Below are 21,525 nucleotides of genomic sequence, written 5' to 3'. Positions count from 1 at the left end.
GTCCCCCTCAGGTTCAATGACCAACATGGCCTTCAGTGCTAAGCAGGTTTCACCTTGGTTTGCATTTGGATGGGCAACTACATGCCATCACTGTCTGTCTAAGCTATTCCTCTTAGAGCAAGGGGTTCTCAAACAGGTCCCCAGATGTTGCTGGACTATATTTGTGGCTGCGGATGATGGGAGTGTAGTCCGCAACTGGGGAGCCAATTTTAAGAACCCCTCGCCATCGCTCAGTGGCAGAGCATCTGCTTGTATGCACAAGGTCCCAGGTTCAATCCCTGACATCTCCAGGTAGGGCTGGGAGAGACTCTTGCCTGAAATCTTGGAGAACCACTGCCAGTCAGTGTGTAGACAATCCTGAGCTAGGTGGACCAAGGGTTTGACTCAATATCTAGCAGCTTCCTGTGTTGCTAGAGCTGCCAGTCGTGTGTGCAGATTTTGTGTAGGAATAACGTAACATGTTGACAGTGCAATCCTAAGCATGAGTTCAATAGGACTTACTTCCTGGCACGCGTGTTTAGGAATCGTACACACACTTGCGGGGAGTAAGCCCCGTTGAACGCAGGGGATTTGCTCTTGGGTAGACATGCATGGGATTGCAGTGCACATGCCCCTTGCTCCAGAAGCACTATGAAGTTTTTCAGAACTGCAGATTTCAAAATAGGTGATGGGAAAGTTACTTGTGGCAGACATCCTGACTTGCATAATGAGCAAAGTTGTGCGAGCACAAAAACAGGGATTTGTGCAAAAGTTCCCTTTAAAATAAAGGAGACAGGTTGCAGAGGCACACCGCTGCGCATAAGTTTGTTTGGCATGGTAGTGCAACTTTGGCCTGACAGCTCTTTTTTGACTACAGCTCCCATCATCCCCAGCCATAGCGGCCAATCGTCAGGGATGATGGGGATTGTTTCACATATATACTGATGGGATCTGAGCTGTTGGTGACTGACCAGGAGAGGGATCTTGGGATTGTGGTGGGCAGCTTGTTGAAAGTGTCCACTCAGTGTACGGCAGCTGTGGAAAAGGCCAATTCCATGCTAGGGATCATTAGGAAGGGGATTGGAAGTAAAACTGCTAACATTATAATGCCCTTATACAAAACTATGGTGTGGCCACACCTGGAGTACTGCGTACAATTCTGGTCACCACATCTAAAAAAAAGGACATTGTAGAACTGGAAAAGGTGCAGAAGAAGGCAAACAAGATGACCAGGGGCCTAGAGCACCTTCCTTATGAGGCAAGGCTACAACACCCGGGTTTTTTAGTTTGGACTATGGGGAGACATGATAGAAGTGTATAAAATTATGCATGGTGTGGAGAAAGTTGATAGAAAGACATTTTTCTCCCTCTCACATAACACTAGAACCAGGAGTCATCCCATGAAACTGATTTGCCAAGAAATTTAGGACCGACAAAAGGAGAGCTGGTCTTGTGGCAAAAAGCATGAATTGTCCCCTTTGCTAAGCAGGGTCCACCCTGGTTTGCATTTGAATGGGAGTCTACATGTGTGAGCACTAGAAGATATCCCCCCTTAGGCGAGGGGCTGCTCTGAGAAGAGCACCCGCCTGCTTGCATGCAGAAGGTTCCAAATTCTCACCCTGGCATCTCCAAGACAGTGCTGAGAGAGACTCCTGCTTGCAACTTTGGAGAAGCCACTGCCAGTCTGTGTAGACATTACTGAGCTAGATGGACCAATGGTCTGACTCGGTATATGGCAGCTTCCTATGTTCCTATGAAGTACTTTTTCACACAACACATAATTAGCCTATGGAATTCTCTGCCACAAGATGTGGTGACAGCCAACAGCCTGGGTGGCTTTAGGAGGGGTTTAGATAAATTCATGGAGGACAGGTCTATCAATGGCTGCTAGGCGGAGGATTATGGGCCACTTCCAGCCTCAGAGGCAAGATGCCTCTAAATACCAGTTGCAGGGGAGCAACAGGAGGAGAGAGGACCTTTGGGCTTCCCAGAGGCATCTGGTGGGCCACTGTGTGAAACAGGATGCTGGACTAGATGAACCTTGGGCCTGATCCAGCAGGGCTGCTCTTATGTCCTTATCTGCGGAGGGCTCAACCTTGGGCTAAATGAACCTTGGGCCTGATCCAGCAGGGCTTCTCTTATGTCCTTATCTGCGGAGGGCCGAAATTGTGCACCAGTGCATTGTCCTTCTGCAAGTGCTTAATTAGGATGTCAGCTACTGTGCGTGTGTACATACACACACAGTTTACAAGCATATATGCAAGTATACACACATACACATTGTACATTATTATTAAGAATACTTATATACTGCTTTCCAACAATAAAGTTCTGAAAACGGTTTACACAGAAAAAGGACTAAGGCTGTTCACTGTCCCAGGAGGACTCACAGGCTAAAAAACAAGCAAACTCTCAAGTTACAGACACCAAAAGCGTATATTTGCCAAAGAGTTACAACCAATCCCAGAACCCCTTGCGAGTGTACCTGTAGGATGCATGCTTTTAACATCCCTTTTAAACACCTGCTTATCGCGTTCACACACTTCACCTTTTTGGTGGGACTTCCAAAATCTTGTAACAAAACCATACGAAGAGGCCCTGTTATTGTTCGAACTACCAGCCCGAGGACCATCTCTCGATCAGAGGAATCTTGAGTTCATTCATATTCCCACAACCTGCCTCATCGGAGCGGGGGAGCGGGCACGTTTTTACTCAAACGATGTTTGATCATCTTCTAAACCGGTGCATCGACTAACCGTTTGCAGCAGCCTTCGACCACTTAAAGGTGCAATCCTGTGCATACATACCCGGGAGTAAGTTCAATTGAAACCAGTGGGATTTACTTCCGAGTAAACCTGCCTAGGCTCGGGGCTTTGGGCGAAACTCTTTGCAGCGGATCAGTGCGAGCCGCGCAGCCCATTTCGCCCTATGCACGGCCATGCAATGGAATGGCGTGTGTGGTGGGGGGTGGGAGATCTCTGGGATCCAGCCCCTCCCCCACCTCCTTTTGCAGAGCAGGCCGGGCAAGGAGGAGTTAACTCCTACCCCCCCTTTCCATGTGCAAGAGAGACGGAAGGGGAGGGCAGGCAGAACCTCGTCAGGAGGGGCTCGCAGCAGCGCGGGCTGTTTGCTCATTTCCTGAGGGGGGGGTCCGATCCTCCATCCCCCGATCGGAGCGTGGAGGGGGACGGGGAGGAAAGGCTTGTTACTGGGGGGGAGACCCCAAGCAAAGCATCTCGAGATCTTTCCAGCAGAGGTGAGGGTGTTTCTTTTGGCAGAAAGCGCGGCTGCTGGTGGTGGGGGGCATGAATTGAGGTCGGGGGCAGGAGGTGCTCCCCCCCTTCCCGTGCATGGGCATTGCTGATTGGGGGGAGGGGTGCGAAGGGCACAACTTGAATGCTTTTGTGCATGCTTCCCCTGCCGTCACAGCGTGGGACGAGAACCAACCCAGGCGGCGTCCGGAGGAGCCCTCTCTCTGGAAAACGCCCCCTTCTCTCCCAATCTGAGCAGGCTTCTAATCCGCCAGAGATGGATGGACACAGAGAGAGAGAACCCAGGCGTCCTGCCTTTTCACCCCAGCCTCTTGTAACCCGGTGCAGCCCCGCCCCCTTCCTTCCCCGGGCTGGGAAGGACGGGGAACCCAGGAGTCCTGGCTCCTAGCCCCTCCCGTCCCACCGCTAACCTCCTACCCACCCGTCCGTCGTTCCTGCAGCCCTCCCATTTAACCTCTTCACTCCCCCAGTGCTCGCCCCCCTCTGGCCTGGGCTTGAAAACCCAGGAGTCCTGGCTCGTCGCCCCTCCCTCGCTTGGAGCGTGGGACCCAGGAGTCCTGCCCTTTAACCCCTCCCCTTCCGCCCTAGCCGCCTCCTCCTAGAAGCAAGCAGGCAGCCAGCCCCTTTCTTCCCAGCAAATGGGGCTCAAATCCTGGCTGCTTGTCCCTTCTCTGGTTCCCTGTCACCCTGACCTGAGTCTCAGAAGTCCTGGCACCCAAGCTGCAGCGGTTTATTTATTTTCTGCTTACACTGATGTCCCCCCACCGCATTTTCAGCCAAGATGGCTCCCAGAGCCCGTGATTACAACAATCACTGTCCAGCCCAGAGATACAGCCAATGCAGGGTTGCCAACCTCTTGTTGCTGATCCCTTGAGGGGCGTTCGACCTGCAGGTGATCCTGGCTTCTCCTCCTAGCTTCTTGCCAGGAGAAGCTGCACCTGCTGAATTTTGCACGCCAGGTCTCTGCGAAAGGGATGGGAACAGGACTGGCCAGGTTTTTTCCTGGCCACTTACCAACTCTAAATGTAAAACTTCTAGCTTTAAGTACCCGGTGTTGCTCGGGCTTATGGTGCGAGTCTCTCTTTGTTACTGCATCCCTCTCTGTTTTGTGGCTATACTTGTTGTATATCTGTGCACGGTGGTTGTTGGGGTTCCCAGGTACCCTGTGTTACTTGTAGGGTCCTAGGGAGTCACTGTGCCAAATTTGGTCCCAATAGCTCAAAGGGTGTGGGAATGTATACAGACAGACAAACAGACATTCAATTGTATATCAAAAGATGTGATCCTGTGTATTCAAATTCCTTTGGCAGTTGATGACATAGTCCAGGTTCTAGGATCTTCCTTCCAAAGGGGGGGCAGAAGAAACTCTGGGTTGCTGGTGGTCCAGCTCTCCCCCTCACCCCATCCCTCACAGTAGGTTTGTGGCTCTGTCTTTCCCATTTCATTTGATTCTCTGGGCCTCCTTTGCTCTAAGACAAGATATCTGGGTTGCTGGTAGGGTTTTTTTAAAAAAAACCCACAAGATTTTATATCCCGCTCTTCCTCCAAGGAGCCCCGAGCGGTGTACGACATACTTAGGTTTCTCCTCACAACAACCCTGTGAAGTAAGTTAGGCTGAGAGAGAAGTGACTGGCCCAGAGTCACCCAGCAAGTATTATGGCTGAATGGGGATTTGAACTCGGGTCTCTCCAGTCCTAGTCCAGCACTCTAACCACTACGCCATGCTGGCTGCACACACTGCAGCCCCGTGGAAGCCCTGTCTGTGCTGAAATGCTTCCACGTGATAGGAATCAGGCCATGGCCTCCTCATAAAAACCTCATATATGTAGCCGTGGGTTGGACCAGAAAACCAGTTCCATTTTCAATCAGTAGTGCCAATAAGCACCGTGATGGTGTGTGACTCTAATCTCTTTCTATCTCTGTGGTGGCGGGATCTTTTCCTTTCAGAATCTTCTTAAATTTTGCCCAAGGCTGACAGTACTGTGATCTATAAGCCAATGTTTTTGATCAGATATTCTTTCTTTTCCCCCTCAGCTGCCTGACTTGCAGAAGCCCAACCATACTGACAACCTCCATCAGGAGACAACTGTCCATGGGCCGAACATAAATTGGAGCCCTAAAGATAAGAAGAGGGAACCTTCTCATACAGAAGTTGACCACAGAATGGCTGCCAAGCCTGGCGGGCCTCCCACTTGGGTTCTTAGCTTCCCTTCGCCATTGGAGCCGGGAGTCCAGATCAGCGTTGAAATGGAAGAAAGCTCTCCTCCTGTGGGGACCATCAAGGAGATCCTGAAGCGTTCGCGGTCCCGGAAGGACCGCATGGATCGGAACGAAACGGGCGTGAGGCCTCAGTGTTGGGAAGTCCGGCAACAGGTGCTCCTGCCCACGCCAAAGGATGAGGAGAATGGCACAAAGACGCCTGAGGTGACATTGGAAGATGATATAGAGACTTGTGTGGTCTCTTATGAAAATGACACTGACTCCAAAGAAGAAAGGGGGTCAAAAACTGAAGTGATGGTTGGGCCTGATTGCGTGATTACTATTGAAGAAGAAGAGGTTGATGCTGAAGAACAGGAGTCAACAAAACCTGGTGTTTTGCCAGGGGAGGATATTGAGACCTGTGTGGTTTCTTCTGAAGAAGCAGCTGATCCCCAAAAAGATGAGGTAGCTGAATCTGATGTGATGGCTGGAGATGGTGTCAGGAAGTTTGTTGGGTCCCTCAAACCCACAGGCCCCCCCAAAGTAGAAAAGGCCATCCAGACTGAAGAGACTCTGAATGTGAAGTTATGTAAGGCTTGTCCTGAGAAAGTAGCTGATTCTGAAGGAGAATTGACGCAGCCTGAGGTGGTGTCAGAGGAGAGTAACCAGGCTGGCGGGACTTCCCTGGAGAAAGAAGTAGATTCTAAAGGAGAAGAGTTGACCCAGATTGATGGAGAAATACAAGAGGCTTGTAAAAGTTCAGAAGCTGGAGACAAGGAAGATAAAGAGAAGGCGGCCATTTTGGCAGAATGTGGCATAGTTATGGAGACCGCCCGCCAGGGTTTCCGGTGGTTCCGCTATGAAGAAGCTGAGGGCCCGCGGAAGGCATATGGGCAACTGCGGGAACTTTGCCGTCTCTGGTTGAAGCCAGAGAGTCGTAGCAAGGAGCAGATGCTGGAATTGCTGGTCCTGGAGCAATTTTTGGCCATTTTGCCCCAAGAAATTCAGAGTTGGGTGTGGCAGCAGCACCCAGAGACGTGCTCCCAGGCTGTTGACTTGGTGGAAAACTTCCTCACTGGACTTTCTCTCCTTGAGAGACATGGGAAAAAGGTGAGAAGAGGGATGATGTGTGGACTAGCCATGACAGCTGTTTTTGGGGTGCGGGTGGTCACAGGGTGGAGTGTCAGGTAGGGGTGTGCACGGAATCGCCAAATTGCAGTCTGGCACTGGGGTGGGGGGTTGCTTTAAGAGCAGGGGGAGGGTTTACTTACCCCTCCCGCCACCTTCCCGCTCTGGCGCCCGTAATTTTAGTAGTAATTGGGGCGGCAGGATACCTCCCTGCCGCCCCTTCCCTGCTTTCGCTATGAAAAGCTCCCAGGAGTCCTCTGCGTGCGCACACAACGTGTGCATGCTTCACGTCTCTGTGATGTGCGTGCGTGTGTGCAGAGGACTCCTGGGAGCTTTTCATAGTGAAAGCAGGGAATGGGCGGCAGAGAGGTATCCTGCTGCCCCAATTACTACTAAAATTACAGGTCCCAGAGGGGGAAAGCGGTGGGAGGGGTAAGTAAACCCTCGCCCTGCTCTTAAAGCAAACCCCCCACCCGAACCGAACCACCCAGGTCCAGACCGGTCTGGAGGCCTTTAGAATGGCCTCTGGACCGGTCCGGGCACTTCCCTAGTGTCAGGCCACATGTGAGCCTTGGGGTGTCCCCTCTAACAGGGATTCCCAGATGTTGCTCACTACAATTCCCAGTATCCCCAGCTGCAGTGGCCTTTGGCTGGGGATTCTGGGAGTTGTAGTCAACAACATCCGAGAATTTCTGTTAGAGGGCACACTGGAGCCCTGTCCAGGCATTCAAGCAGAACACCACTGAGCATGCTTACAGGGAGGGCACCGGTTCGGAAGTACCACCCCGAGCCCATCACTCACTTTCCTGCCCTGCTCTTCACACTTAGAGCAGAGTTTGAAGAGTCCCTGAACTCTGCAAGCGTGATGGCCTCCATTTCTGTGATCTGGAGACTGGGGCGCCCCAGTCTCTTGATCATGGAAACGGAGGCGGTCACACTCTTAAGTGTGAAAAGTGGGGTGGGGGCGTGACTTCTGACCCACTTCTAGCCCTGTAAACGCGTTCAGTGGTGCTCTCTTTGAACACCTGAACAGTGCCAGGGTTTCAGAGGTTGTGGAGTCAAGAGGCAAGAAGATTCCAGAGTTCTTAAGAGCAACTCCAAAGTTGCTTAGATTGAAAAGCTGAGGAGATTCAGGGAGTTCTATAGAGAAATACGGCACAGTATTGAATCCCTGAGTTTTGAGTTTTGTAGTGGATGATCTAAAGCGGCAGGTTCCCAACCTGCTTTACCAGATGTTGCTGAAGTCCAGCTCCCATCATGCCCAGCGGCCACAGGCAGGGAACCCTTGATCTAAAGAAACTGGACTGCAGCCCTGGTGGTGTGTGCAAATTATCCATGATGTCAATTTCCCGGAAGACTTTGAATGGGAACCTTTTTGAATGCCCTCCATTGGTTGGCATCTTTTTAGCGCATTGTATTTGACTAAGTGAGCAAAAGCAAGACATGGATGGTGTTCATGTGGAATGCGATACAAAGGTCTCAGAAAGTTCCGCAGTACCTAAAGTATTTGAACTGACATATTTAGCTAATAAAGTGCACTTAAATGTGGTTTAAGTGTTCTATTAACATGACTTCAGAGCTTTACGTTTTGTGGGAATCCTTGTACATTTTGCAAGCTGTGTCAATTCAGTAGCATGTAAACATTATACTAAAAAATTTGGGCAGGTAGGGGGAAGGTACTGAAAACAGTATGTTAATTTTAGCATTTCCAAACAGCTGAACATTAGATGCGTTGATCTTTTTAAGGTTTAAAGCAGGGGTGGCCAACCTGAAGTTCTCCAGCTGTTGTTGGACTATGACGTCCATCATCCCCAGCTGCAGTTGCAGATGGGAATTGTTGCCCAACAATAGTTGGAGAGCCTTAGGTTGACCAGGTTTGACTCTGGTCTAAATCATCTTAGGAACATAGGAAGCTGCCTTATACAGAGTCAGACCAATGCTCCAGCTAACTCAGTATTGTCTACCCAGACTGGCAGCGGCTTCTCCAAGGTGGCAGGCAAGAGCCCTATCTGGAGATGCCAGGGAGGGAACTTAGAACCTTCTGTATGAAAACATGCAGATGCTGTTCCCAGAGCAGCCCCACCCCCTAAGGTCTCTAGAGGTTTTTTGACTACAACTCCCATCATCCCTAGCCACAAAGGCCATGGCTGGAGATGATGGGAGTTGTAGTTCAGCAACATCTGGGGACCCAGGGTTAAGAAACCCTGCCCTAAGGGAGAAATCTTACAGTGCTTTCACATGTAGTCTCCCATTCAAATGCAAACCACAGCAAGCCCTGCTAAGCAAAAGGGACAATTCATGCTTGCTACCACAAGACCAGCTCTCCTCCCGTGTCTTGCAGTCCATTCAGGTGTACAAATCAGTGTGCGGAAGATGCATGGTGTTGGGCTGCTACATGTCAGTTCTGCGCTCAACCTTCACCCGTTGAGGTGAAAATGGACTACATTCTTACAGCCTGAGTGAAGGATATTTCTGTGGACAAATAGAACTGGGATTTCCCACTACAGAAATGCCGCCCCCCCCCCCGCCGTTTGTATACTACAGGGGGTCTAATGAGGAAGTGGGGAACTGATTGGTGAGACCTGGGTTCAAAACCAGGTTTCACTGGGGACTTGCTGGTTGGCAAACAGCTTGCCTGTCCCAGGACCATCTCAGTGGGTGAGTTACAAAGATCACTTTCCCCGGGTGCCATAGCTCCAGGGCGCTTTTTGGGGCCTGCCACATCCCCCAATATATCCTAGCCCCATTCCCTGAATGTTTAGCTTATGTCTGTAACCCTTTTACTCATGGAAATGTCAGGAAGAGCATGTAGGGTTTATTTTGCCCAGTAGCTTGTTAAGAAGTAATACATTTCTTTAAGCATATTAAGTTACCTGTATTTATGTTCTGGCTGTCCTGCAGTCATCCCCTGATCCTCTGCCTCCAGATTTCTGGCTAGGGGGTCTGAGGTTTTCCAGCATGCCATGACTTTCTGGTAGAATTGCCCTGTATTGCAAACTGAGTAGAACTAGTTTTTTGAACTGAACTAAGTGCCTGACCTCTCCAGTCAGTCCTTGGGCAAGTTAGATTGGCATGACAGGGAAAGTTAAATTGCCCAGGCTGTGTGCCTTCTTATGCTTTAAACATGCTTTAAAGAAAAGAAAAACAAACGACGAGATTCTTGGGATGTTCAGTGCTCTTTAGGAATCTTTGTAACAGGGCCACACAACTTCAGCCCTCCTACAGACTACAGCTCCCACAATCCCTGACTCTTGGCCACTGTGGCAGGAGATATTGGGAGTTGTAGTCCAAAAACTGCTGGGGGTGGGGGCAAAGTTCCATCGTTCTGGTTTTGAACAATCATTTTCTGCTCGGTGCACACCGACTGTTCCAATTGCAAGCCCAGAGATGTAAGTTTTGGGCTGTATAAAAATAAGTTAGTTAAATAACCAACCAACCAAACAAACAAACAAAACAAACAAACCCCTCTCCTTGGGATGAGTAACCTAATATAAAGACATTTCACCTGTTCTGGGATTTGAAGGGCAGGTGGGCCATTAAGACTGTGAATCCTTTGAGCAAAGGATTGGGCAAAGGATGAAGCCAGCGTGGTGTAGTGGTTAGAGAGCTGGACTAGGACCAGGGAGACCTGAGTTCAAATCCCCATTCAGCCATCATACTTGCTGGGTGACTCTGAGCCAGTCATTTCTCTCTCAGCCTAACCTATTTCACAAGGTTGTTGTGAGGAGAAACTTAAGTATGTAGTACACCACTCTGGGCTCCTTGGAGGAAGAGCGGGATATAAAATGTAAAATAATAATAATAATAAAGCACCATATGGACAATACATCATAGCCTTTTTTGTTCAGGCGCTGGTGACTTTTGAGGAGGTGGCCGTGTATTTCTCTGAGGAAGAGTGGAGACTCCTGGATGAAACTCAGAAGCAACTCTATCGGGAGGTCATGCTGGAGAATTATGGGAATGTCCGATTGCTGGGTGAGACGTGGCTGAATGTGGGGAGAGTGTTTGGGGTCTACATTTATTTAAGAGAACACTTTCTTCTCCATGGACCCTGCCTCCTATGAAGACCATCAGGGGAGGTCCGGTTGCGGTTGCTACCAGCTTGGTTGGTGGAGACTCCAAACCGGGCCTTTTCTACGGTTTCCCCGGGACTTTGGAAAGCGTTTCCTAATGAAATGAAAGCCTTCCTTTCTCTGGATGTTTTAAAGAAGGATTGGAAGACATACCTTTTTAGATAGGCTTTTAGTTTGTAGTCTTAATGTCTTAAAGTTTTTAGAGTTTTTATCTGTATTTTAAAATGTTTTAATTGTTGTGTTTTTAGATTGTGAACTGCCCAGAGATTTCTATATGGGATGGTATAAAAATGTGCTGAATAAATAAATAGATAGGGCCTAGGGAGGAGGATTTTTGATTAAACTTGCATGCAGGGAGCATGCAGGGAGGGAGAAACACAAGGATTTTCATTTATCAAGAGACCATCTCTCATGACTTTTCACACCTATTGTTGAACATCAGTCAACCAGTTTTGACTATTACCCAGCCATCTACCCACCCTAATAATCATACCCAGCTTTTATGTTACCTTTGCTCAGAGTGTTTCATATACTGTAATCAAAGACTTCTCAAACTTTGGTCTCTAGATGTTGTTGCACTACAGTTCCCATCACCCCCAGCCACAATGGCCAAATGCCATCCTCCATCATGGGGGTGATGGGAGTTGTAGTCCAGCAACATCTGAGGACCCCAGTTTGAGAACTCCTGCATAATGTTTATAACAGTCCTTTAAGATAGGTCAGTATTACTACATGCCACGTGTTGCAGATTGGGGAGCAGAGAGGCATGGGGGTTGAGACTGATAGACCATGACTTGCCTAAAGCCAACCACTGAGCTCATGACTGAGGTGAGATCCGAACTGGGGGCTTCCCAGCTCAGTTGTGGCCCTACACTAGCTCTGTGTGTATGCAGCAAACAGCACCTGGCCTCTGTCACTTCACTATAGACAGCCTTGAGGTTTATTTTATTTTTACCTGCTCATGAAACTTTTGTTCTGTTCCTCCCCACCCCCTCCATTGGCAGGATTCCCCATTCGCAAACCTGAATTGATTGCTAAGATGGAGAGCAGCAAGGACCAGGAGCCCTGTTTCCGTGACTCCCAGGGCTCTGAAGAAAGGGAGGCTCCAAAGGATGCAGGTGAGGAAGGGATGCCCCCTCTTATGTTGCTGTTTCAGCCCGTGTCCACTAGAACTCTGGGCCTCCCTGACAATTAAATGCAGTTTCCTCGGCAAACAGATCGCTAACGGCAGACGGCTTTTCGGTCCCTACCAGTTTTCTCCAGCAATGCACGGCTGCAGGGGAGTATAATAGGGTTGTTCACGGACCGGTCCGGAGGCCATTCTAAAGGCCTCCGAACTGGTTTGAAGGCGGCACTGGCTCGAAGGTTTGATATTGGGGGGTGCCTCTTTAAGGGTGAGGGAGGGTGCACTTACCCTCCCGTCACTCCCCCCCCCCCCCCCCGACGCTGTGTTTTTAGCAAAATTGGGCTAAAAAATCAGGTGCACGTTCAGGTGATACTTCCGGCCAAGAATGGGGGAAGGGGCGGCAGGGAGGAATGCTGCCGCCCCATGGATTTTGCTAAAAACTGAGCGCTGGCAGGGGGAAAGGGTTCTCCCTCCTCCTCCCTTAAAGAGGCACCCCCGGCGTCGAACCGCACCTCCGCGGTTCCATGCACATCACTAGCATATAATTCTGAGCTGATGGGTCACGATTTGCTCCATGGAGGATCGTTGGCCAGTTTGCAGTGGCTCTTGGGGTGCCTGTTGACTGCTGGGATTCTCACAGAGTCTGCTAGGCTAGGTGTACTTTGATCTGCTCCGGCAGGGCACTTTTACGTACTTCACTATTTTTCAAGCTGGGGGAGGCACTTTAGCAAAAAAAAACCTGAGAACCATTTCCCACTGTGCTGACCTCTGCCCAGTACTGCACTTTTCTCCGTGCCGGGAGGGCCTTTGAAGAGAGATGGAGCCCTCTCTTCCGAGCTCCCTGGGGAAAGTGCTGGGAAAGGTCTTCCCAGATGGTTCAAGAGGGCTCCGTTTCCGGTCAAGGAGCCCCTCTAGTGCTAGGCACATGGTGCCTCCAAATGGTGCCGGGGGACTGGGCAGCGTATTTAGCTTTGGCAGAAGCTTCTCAGAGGCCCAATGAACAATGAGTCAGGAAGCCACTCTCAGGTCTGATGGGGGTTGCCACTGGCCCCAGGGCCTTGCAGTGAAGAACACTTCCTTAAGAGGTATCTGAGCATGGAGGTGGAGGAGGAGAGCTGGTCATGTGGAAGCAAGCATCAATTGTCCCCTTTGCTAAACAGGGTCTGCCCTAGTTTGCATTTGGATAGAACATAGGAAGCTGCCTTCGGCCGAGTCAGACCATTGGTCCATCTAGCTCAGTATTGTCTACACCAGGGCCAGTAGTTCCCTCTAACAGGGATTCCCAGATGTTGTTGACTACAACTCGCAGAATTCCAAGCTGCAATGCCTTTTGCTTGGGGATTTTGGAAGTTGTAGTCAACAACATCTGGGAATCCCTGGTAGAGGGAACACTGACCAGGGCTGCTCTACGTCAGCCCTCCAGCTGTTTTTGGACTGCAACTCCCATAATCCCACAGTGGCCCATAGCCAGGGATGATGATGATGATGATGATGATGATGATTTATTCGATTTCTATACCACCCTTCCAAAAATGGCTCGGGGCAGTTTACAGAGATAAATAACAAATAAGATGGGTCCCTGTCCCTGAAGGGCTCACAATCTAAAAAGAAACATCAGATAGACACCAGCAAAAGCCACTGGAGGGATGCTGTGCTGGGGATGGATAGGGCCAGTTACTCTCCCCCCCCCCGCTAAATAAAGACAATCACCACGTTAAAAGGTGCCTCTTTGCCAAGTTAGCCGGGGAGCATAAGAGCAGAGGATTATGGGAGTTGTAGGCCAGCCTCTGCAGGAGGGCTGAGGATGAGCAGCCCTGGTCTACACAGATTGGCAATAGCTTCTCCAAGGTTGCAGGCAGAAATCTCTCAGCCGTGTCTTGGAGATGCCGGGGAGGGAACTTGGAACCTTCTGCATGAAAGCATAAAGATGCTCTTCCCATCGCCTAAGGGGAATATCTTACAGCGTCCACATGTAGACTCCCATTCAAATGCAAAGCAGGGCAGACCCTGCTTAGCAAAGGGGGCAATTCATTCGTGCTACCCCAAGACCAGCTCTACTCCCCTATGGGGGGAGACTACATGTCTGATGGGAGACCACATGTGAGCACTGTAATGGATTTCCAAGATAGGGCTGGGAGATGCTCTTGCCTGTAACCTTGGAGAAGCCATTTCCAGTCTGGGTAGACAGTACTGAGCTAGCTGGACCAATGCTCTGATGAAGTATGAGGCAGCTCCCTATGTTTATAAACATATAAAAGCATGGATGGACCACAGGGATTCTAGTTTTAATTTTTTTAAAAAAAGAGAAGTTTGCCACACAAGACCGGAGGCAGCCCACCTCTCTTCCAGGATGCCCTCCCTGTTTGTGCAAAGGCACTGAGAGGTCCACCAAGTCAAGCCAGCACCCAGCGGTGTCCCAAGATGTTCATTTGCTCGAGATGGTTAAAATGATGCCCCCTGCTCCAGCGCGGGAGGGTGCTCCGCATTCTCAGGCCATGATGTTGGGGCAGTGGTGGCACACGATTCCTCTTAACTGTGCCACGTGGGGAGTCAGACCATTGCTCCGTCCAACTCAGCAAGCTCAACCCAGGCCGGCAGCGGCTTCTCCAAGGTTGCAGGCAGGATGGTAGTAAGCGCGCCCCAATGAGGGGAGGAAGGTAAAATGTAAAGCGTGCCTCTGTAGGATGAGGAAGGGTGGTAGCAACCACTCCACGGTGGCCTCCCTGCCATCTGGCAGTGGGTGGCAGAGACGCCCAGGGAGTGGTACCAGTGGTGGTGTTTGTGGGAGGCCTGGCACTTGCCCCTCCCCGCACCGGAACTTCACCCTGCCGCGTGGAAGGGCTGCTCCTGCCAGCACCCCACTTGCGCTGAGTGTGCATACCCTCTTCCCAGAGATCCTTTGCAGTGCTCAGAAGCCTCCTTGGCAGCGTTCCCTGTAACGGGGATTCCCAGATGTGGTGGACTACAACTCCCATCACCTGCAGCTGCGGTGGTCTTTGGCTGGGGATGATGGGAGTTGTCATCCACGACATTTGGGAATCCCCGTTACAGGGAACACTGCTCCTTAGCAGACCAGGCAACGGGCCGCGGGTTCTCTGAAGGTCAGAGTTTGAACGCCACTGCTCTGCTTGCAGACGTGGGTGGCTGTGAGAGAGCGAGAGAGGTGGCAAGCCATCTATTTAAAAGGCTTGGGGCTCCCTTCTCCCTCGCTGGCACCACAGTTGATAATAGCACAGTCCAGAATAAAGCGGCATGATCTTGAATGAGCAAAGATGCCAGAACACGCAGCAGCGACAACCAAATGACACAGCAAAGCAGCAGCTGGGCACAGAAGTGGAGGCAGCAGTTCACACCAGGCCGTAGTGCCAGCCAGATTGGCAGCCTCTGATTCCATGAGAACTTCACCAGCACGAAAAGCGGTGCCAAAAGCCAAGTCTTTGTCCGGCTCCTAAAGGCAGAGGGTGATGGGGCAGCTTTGGTTTCCACTGGGAGGGCATTCCAGAGAGGCAAGGAGCTTATCCAAGCCGGCAGAACTGAATGTAGCGTGGAGCGTTTGATCCGGTTCTTATCACAGGAGATGCAGCACGTAGCTCTGGTTTAAATATAGATTCTTCCAAAGATCTAAAAGAAGGCACAGAATCGTGGAGAGGGTAGGACAGGCATCCTACCCAGCTTCAGCAGCTGTGTGTGCTCCTGATTTTTTTTAGTGTTTGTTAAGAGAAGGGGGGAGTGATCATGAGTAAGGCAGAAGCTGGGTGGGGTGGCACTTGTAGCTAGCAGTTTAAGAGAGAAAGCTGTCCTATCTAGTTCCTGTCTCACGACAATCACTCCCCTCTCCTACCTAGTTGTTTGCTAACAGGGCACTGGAAATCAGGAGGGCGCACAGCTCCTGCAGCTGGTTAGAATGCTTGCCCTACCTTCTTAGCGGCTGTGTGAACTGCCTGAATCTTTTGAGAGCTCAGCTGTCAGGGAGAAGCGGTAGGACTTAATTTCAGAATGGATACGCTAAGGCAGGGCTGCCCTCCAGCTGTTGTTGGACTACAAATCACATCATCCCCAGTCACCGTAGCCAGTTGTCCGAGATGGTGGGAGTTGTAGTTCAGCAGATGCAGACGGGCCAAAGTTGTGCAGCCCTGTGCTAAGGGCTGTGTGTCAGTGGATGACATCTTGACTTGCGCTGCAGTTGCACAACAAAGTTGCGCTGGCGCAAGAAGAGATCATGGAGCTGCATGATACCACAGAAGTGTGTGGAATTGTGCTCTTGAGCAACAATTCCCTGCAAAACAGCAGAGGCGTGCCATTGGATGTACACCTTGTTGCAGCAGCATATACGGCAACGCAACGCTACCCTGGAACGCAAGCTCCGGACTCAACTCAACTAGCTAGCGGACAGCCTTGGGCTAGCACAACATCCTTTTGCAAGCACAGTGTTAGCCAGGATGTCAGCCACAGGCTTAAGCCTGGACCCCAGCATCCCCAGAATGACCACTGTAGTTTTCAGTCCTTATGACTGCAGAGACCGTGTGGGCAGTGCCGGGTGAAATCTCAGACTCTGTTCTGGAAAGCTGTTATCAGTTTATGGGGCACATTATACTATACACCTGGGATCCTCTGCGCTGGGTCCCCAGATGTTATTGGAACTCAACTCCCATAATCCCCAGCCCCAGTGGCCTTTGGTTGGGGATTATGGGAATTGAAGTCCAATAACATCTGGGGACCCATCGCTGAGAATCCCTGCTAGACACCAACCATTCCTCAATTGCCCCTTGTTTGTCTCCCCCCGCCCCCAGAAGATGCTGAGCTCTCGAGCGAGTCTGACTGCGAGCTGACACCTTGGAAGGAAGAGGAAGCCGCTGATGTCCCGCCCACTGTGCCGCAGTCCCCAGTACCTCTCGAGGGCTGGGATGTCGCTGTCAAGAGTCGTCTTCCAGCCAGGGAAGGGAGCCGGCCCCGCTGGCACCGGACCGAGCCGCGCTTCGCTTGCTCCGACTGCGGCAAGACGTTCCCGTGGCAGTCGGCCTTGGCTCGCCATCAGCTCTCGCACTCGGGGGAGAAGCCCTATCGGTGCTCTGACTGCCCCAAGAGCTTTGCCCAGCGCTCCAAGCTCGCCCGCCACCGACGCCTCCACACTGGGGAGCCCTCCTGTGAGTGCCCGGAGTGTGGGAAGCGCTTCTGTGACCGCTACAAGCTGGCCCGGCACCAGAAGATCCACTCTGGCGAGCGGCCGTACCGCTGCGATGTGTGCGGCCGCGGCTTCTGCCTCAGTTCCAACCTGCGCCAGCATCGGCGGGTGCACACGGGCGAGCGCCCTCACGGCTGCCCGGAGTGTGGCAGGCGCTTCAGCCGCCGCTCGAACCTCATCCAGCATCTCCGGGTGCATCAGCTGCAGTGGCAGCAGCAGGACGGAGGGCAGGGTGCGGGGCCTCACGCGGCGGACTCCGAGCTCGGACCGGGCTTCGATCTCTGCGAGGAGGAGTGGGAATACGAGTGGATTGCGGACACACAGGACGGGGAGCCAGCGAGTGGGCTCCCTGCCGGAAGCTACGAGGGAGAGCCAAGCTTGGAACTCCCTACCGGGGACCACGAAGGCGGGGAGATTCTGGAGCTCCGGGTGGGGGATTACGAACATGGGTGGAATGTCGAGGTCAACGGCAGAGGCCACGAGAGTGATGAGGTGATGGAGGTCCAGCCTGGAAACCATGAACAGCAGCCAGGTTTGGACCTCCATTCTGGAGACCCTGAGGGGGAGGAGATAGTCGAGCTCCGTGTGGGGGACGGTGATGAACAGGGCTGGAATGAGGAACTGGATGGCGAGGATGACGATTGCCTGCTTGTCACTGATGGAGAGTCGCTCCATCCAGACAGCAAGGAGCGTTGCCCCAGCGCGGATCTCCACGCCACCAATCACGCCCGCCTGGTGGGGGGCGAGCTCCCCCAGTGCTCTGATTGTGGGCGGACGTTCACCCGGAATTTCAGCCTCTCCCGACACCAGCTGATCCATGCCACGGAGCACCCCCACGCCTGCCGGGAGTGTTGCCGCTCCTTCAGTTTGCCCAGCCTGCTGGCCCAGCACCAGCGCACTCACGCCTCTGGGCAGCCCCATGCGTGCCCTGACTGCCCCAAAAGCTTCAGCCACCGTTCCAAATTGGTGCGCCACCAGCGCATCCACACGGGCGAGCGCCCTTTCCAGTGCGGCGAATGTGGGAAAAGCTACCGAGACAGTTCCACCCTCTTGCGGCACCAGCGGGTCCACGGCAAGCCCAGTGCCTTGGGACTGGCTCCCATGCAGGATACCTCTCCCTCCTCTCCTGATCCTGTCGTGGTGATCTTATAAGTCTTGGTTACTTGAACATTCGGCACAGATGCTGCCACCAGAAGGGTCTGCAATATCGTCTGACTGGAATACTTGATGTGGATTAGCCACACGCGCATAGTCCGGTTTAACAATTCATTGTTATGACTGTGATGTTGGGGTGCTGGGGTGTTTTTATTGCTGTTGTGGAAGAGTTCCCATTTGGAATTTGCTTTGAGAAGGGAGCTGAGTTATGCTGGGGGGAAGAGAGGCTCCATGCTGGAATTATGGAGGGGACCAGCCAGTCTGGAATTCCAAGTGGCCTGCAGTTGTGAATGTTTTGAGTGTAGTTTATACCCAAAGATTTATTTAGTTCCACCTCCTGAAGGAGGCTCCCTCAGAAGTTCAGGGGGAACCATATGGGACAGTTACAGTGTTCATATCTGTCTATGTTCCCCTTAGCTCTGTGCCCCCAAACCCTGTGGTATCCAAATGCACCTGAACTTACCTTTCCAGACACCCTGGCCTGCCCAGATGTCTCCACTAACTTGGTTGCAATCCTCTTGTTTTGAAGCGGAGGGCTGGACCAGAACCTTGCGGTGTCCCCAAGCCACACTTTCAGCAGCTGATAGGCTGGTCTTTCTCTGAGTGGATGGCCAAGGTCTGTTGGAACCCATAGTTGAAGAGGCTAATCAGAACATGCCAGAACAATGGAGGGAAAGTCCCCATGAACCAGTACTGGCTGAACAGGTGAATGATTTTCACTTGTTGGAGCAGACACCCCTGGCCAATAGAGGGGAAGCTGTGTGGAAGAATAAGGGCCCAAACCTGTCCAATAGGCAAACTGTTACACTCCATTTCCCAGAACATAACCGCCACCTCCCTGTTAGTTGCTTTGGAACAGCCCCTTCTAGGGCTTGATGTAAGGAGCAGGGTGTGTGTTGAGGGTGGCCTGCCCCACAGTCCATCTCCATTTTACACAAACGGGAGATGAAGTGGCAAACCTGTTTCCGGACTGTACCACTTCAGATTGCAGGTGCAGTGGGGACAATAATTCCCTGTACACAGACAACTAGTATGTCTGAGAAAAGGTTGTTCTAGAACTAGTGGTACTTCTCTGTGCAGGTAGTTGTTTTGTGTGGGGAAGTGTTCAACCAGGCAATCCCCACCCACCTGCTGCCTGAAGTGGTACATTCCCAAAACAGCTGTGGGAACTCGGCCTTAGCACTCCAAGGTTCAGGATGAATGCAACATAATCCTTTATTGGAAACATGGCCAATCATTTCCTTGATTTTGTTTTGACTCCTGGCCTACCTCCAAGGCTCTCCTCAAATAGCCCATTGACTACTCTCTCCTAGTGGCTTGGTTGAGAGATCATTAACAAGAAAGAAAATGACTGCCACTTTGTCTTGCCCATGTTGGGCAGGGTCTGCTGTGAGCTCTCCCCCATGGTTTTTTCAGTCGTATGGGAAATATGGAGGTGCCCCTTGAAAGATTCAGCAGCTTGGGAAGCAATATGGATGGTTGTGGGCTGGTTGTTTGTACATATGGGAAATAAAATCTATTTTCTTTTTTGCTTTCTGTGGCTTTCAAGAATCCATTGTGCTGGTTCTGATGCATCAAACCCTCCATGTCTCAAGAGACCAGCTGCTACTCTTCATTTCCCATAGCGCAGAATCCCTTCACAACCTCTAGACCAGACGCACACTATTAAATTTCCCAGCCTTTAAACAAAAACCCAAAGGCTGACATGCAGGGCAAGGAAGCACCAGTTCAGTAATGGGAGCAGACTGATAGCACCTCCAGACTAGCTGCACCAGTGTTCTGAAGAAGGGGTGCTTTTTCATGACCTTTGCCAGGAAGCCCTCTGTGCCACCTGAAAATATATCCCCAAGTGCTATACAGTAAGTATGTCCCAAAGGGGTTCCTGGAGAGGGGAAGGTTGTCAACAACAGCCCCTTTCCCTGTGCACTGGTGCAGTTAGTCTGGAAGTGGTGTTAGTCTGCTCCTCTCGCTGCTCCAGTTCCAAACTGGGGGAGTGGGTGACAAAATGGCAAATGTAGTTCAGTGTAAGCAAGTGTAAAGTGATGCATATTGGAGCAAAAAACCCCAACTGTGCATATACACTGATGGTATCTGAGCTGTCGGTGACTGACCAGGAGAGAGATCTTGGGGTCATGGTGGACAGCTCGTTGAAATGGTCAACTCAATGTGCAGCAGCTTTTAAAAAGGCGAATTCCATGCTAGGAGTAATTAGGAAGGGGATTGGAAATAAAGATGCTAATATTATAATGCCCTTATACAATCTATGGTGCGGCCACATATGGAATACTGCATACAGCTTTTATTATTTATTTATTTATTTATTAGAAACATTTAATATACTGCCCACTCCAAAGACTCTGGGCGGTGTACAAAAACATGCAAAGCAAGACAGCATTAAAATTACATTCTAAATTAAAAACTGAAGTAACTAACAAAAAAGAAAAAAACCAAATAGGTAAACTATAGGGCAAAAGCCTGGCGAAAAAGAAAAGTCTTCAATAGAGATTTAAAAATCAATAAGGAAGGAGCTAAATGAAGCTGAAGGGGGAGAGAGTTCCAGAGAAGTGGGGCAGCAACCGAAAAGGCCCTTTCACAGGTCCTAGCGCCCCAAACCTCTCGGAAATCAGGGACCGACAGAAGGGCCATCTGAGAAGATCTGGTCGGACGGGATGTAACTGGATGGTCACCGTATCTTAAGAAGGATGTAGAACTAGAAAAGGTGCAGAAGAGGGCAACCAAGATGATCAGGGGCCTGAAGCGCCTTCCTTTGAGGATAGGCTACAGCATCTGGGGTTTTTACCTTGGAAAAGGGGCAACTAAGGGGAGACATGATTGAGGTGTATAAAATTATGCATGGAGTGGAGAGGGTGGACAGAGAAATTTCCCCCCCTCATACACAACATTAGAACCAGGGGTCGTCCCATGAAATTGAAGGTTGGGAAATTTAGGACTGACGAGAGGAAGTACTTTTTCACCCAGCACATAATTAATCTATGGAATTCTTTGCCATGGGGTGTGGTGATGGCCACCAGCTTGGATGGCTGTAAAAGGGACTTAGACAAATTGATGGAGGACAGGTCTATCAATGGCTACTAGCCTGCAACTGCTATTGAGGCATCATGCCTCTGAGGCTGGAGGTGGCCCACAGCCTCCAGGCTAGTAGCCATTGATAGAGGTATCTGGTGGGCCATTGTGTGAAACAGGATGCTGGACTAGATAGGCCTTGGGCCTAATCCAGCAGGGTTATTCTTACGTTTCTTGCTCTGCATATCAGCCAGTGTTAGCAGCAATAGTAGGTTCCAGAAGCCAGTTCCATTCCACACATGTGCTACTACTCTCTGCCCCCATTCCAGGAGCAATTTCCCCACATGTAAAAAAGTGACGGAGCTTCATCTCTCTATATAAAGCTGT

At 51.0% G+C, this 21,525-nt stretch overlaps 1 protein-coding gene across 5 annotated transcripts; it reads left to right on the top strand.

Moving 5' to 3' along the window:
- Positions 1–34: 34 nt before the first annotated feature.
- On the top strand, positions 35–19,650 carry LOC128329762 (zinc finger and SCAN domain-containing protein 2-like). 5 transcript variants are annotated; one of them, XM_053261415.1, is made up of 5 exons: positions 35–3,235; positions 5,286–6,560; positions 10,427–10,553; positions 11,656–11,769; positions 16,568–19,650. In XM_053261415.1, exons 2-5 carry the CDS (start codon positions 5,415–5,417, stop codon positions 18,109–18,111), a joined length of 2,931 nt encoding a protein of 976 aa, XP_053117390.1. In that variant the 5' UTR covers positions 35–3,235; positions 5,286–5,414; the 3' UTR covers positions 18,112–19,650. The 5 variants fall into 5 exon arrangements, with proteins under 5 accessions (XP_053117390.1, XP_053117385.1, XP_053117386.1 ...); XM_053261410.1 differs by lacking the exon at positions 35–3,235 and adding an exon at positions 3,284–4,276; XM_053261411.1 differs by lacking the exon at positions 35–3,235 and adding an exon at positions 3,284–4,320.
- The last annotated feature ends 1,875 nt before the right edge of the window (positions 19,651–21,525 follow it).

The sequence above is a fragment of the Hemicordylus capensis genome, chromosome 6 (genome assembly GCF_027244095.1).
Source record: "Hemicordylus capensis ecotype Gifberg chromosome 6, rHemCap1.1.pri, whole genome shotgun sequence".
Classification (NCBI taxonomy): Eukaryota; Metazoa; Chordata; class Lepidosauria; order Squamata; family Cordylidae; genus Hemicordylus; species Hemicordylus capensis.
Note: the sequence above shows the minus strand (reverse complement) of the source record. Positions and strands in the feature narration are given on the sequence as shown.

Excerpts from the sequence above, each read along its gene's own strand:
- LOC128329762 (XM_053261410.1), top strand. The coding sequence starts at position 4,226 with ATGGGAACAGGACTGGCCAGGTTTTTTCCTGGCCACTTACCAACTCTA. Across the intron at positions 6,561-10,426 it reads TTGAGAGACATGGGAAAAAG|GCGCTGGTGACTTTTGAGGA; the intron begins GTGAGAAGAGGG and ends TTTTTTGTTCAG. Across the intron at positions 11,770-16,567 it reads GGAGGCTCCAAAGGATGCAG|AAGATGCTGAGCTCTCGAGC; the intron begins GTGAGGAAGGGA and ends CCCCGCCCCCAG.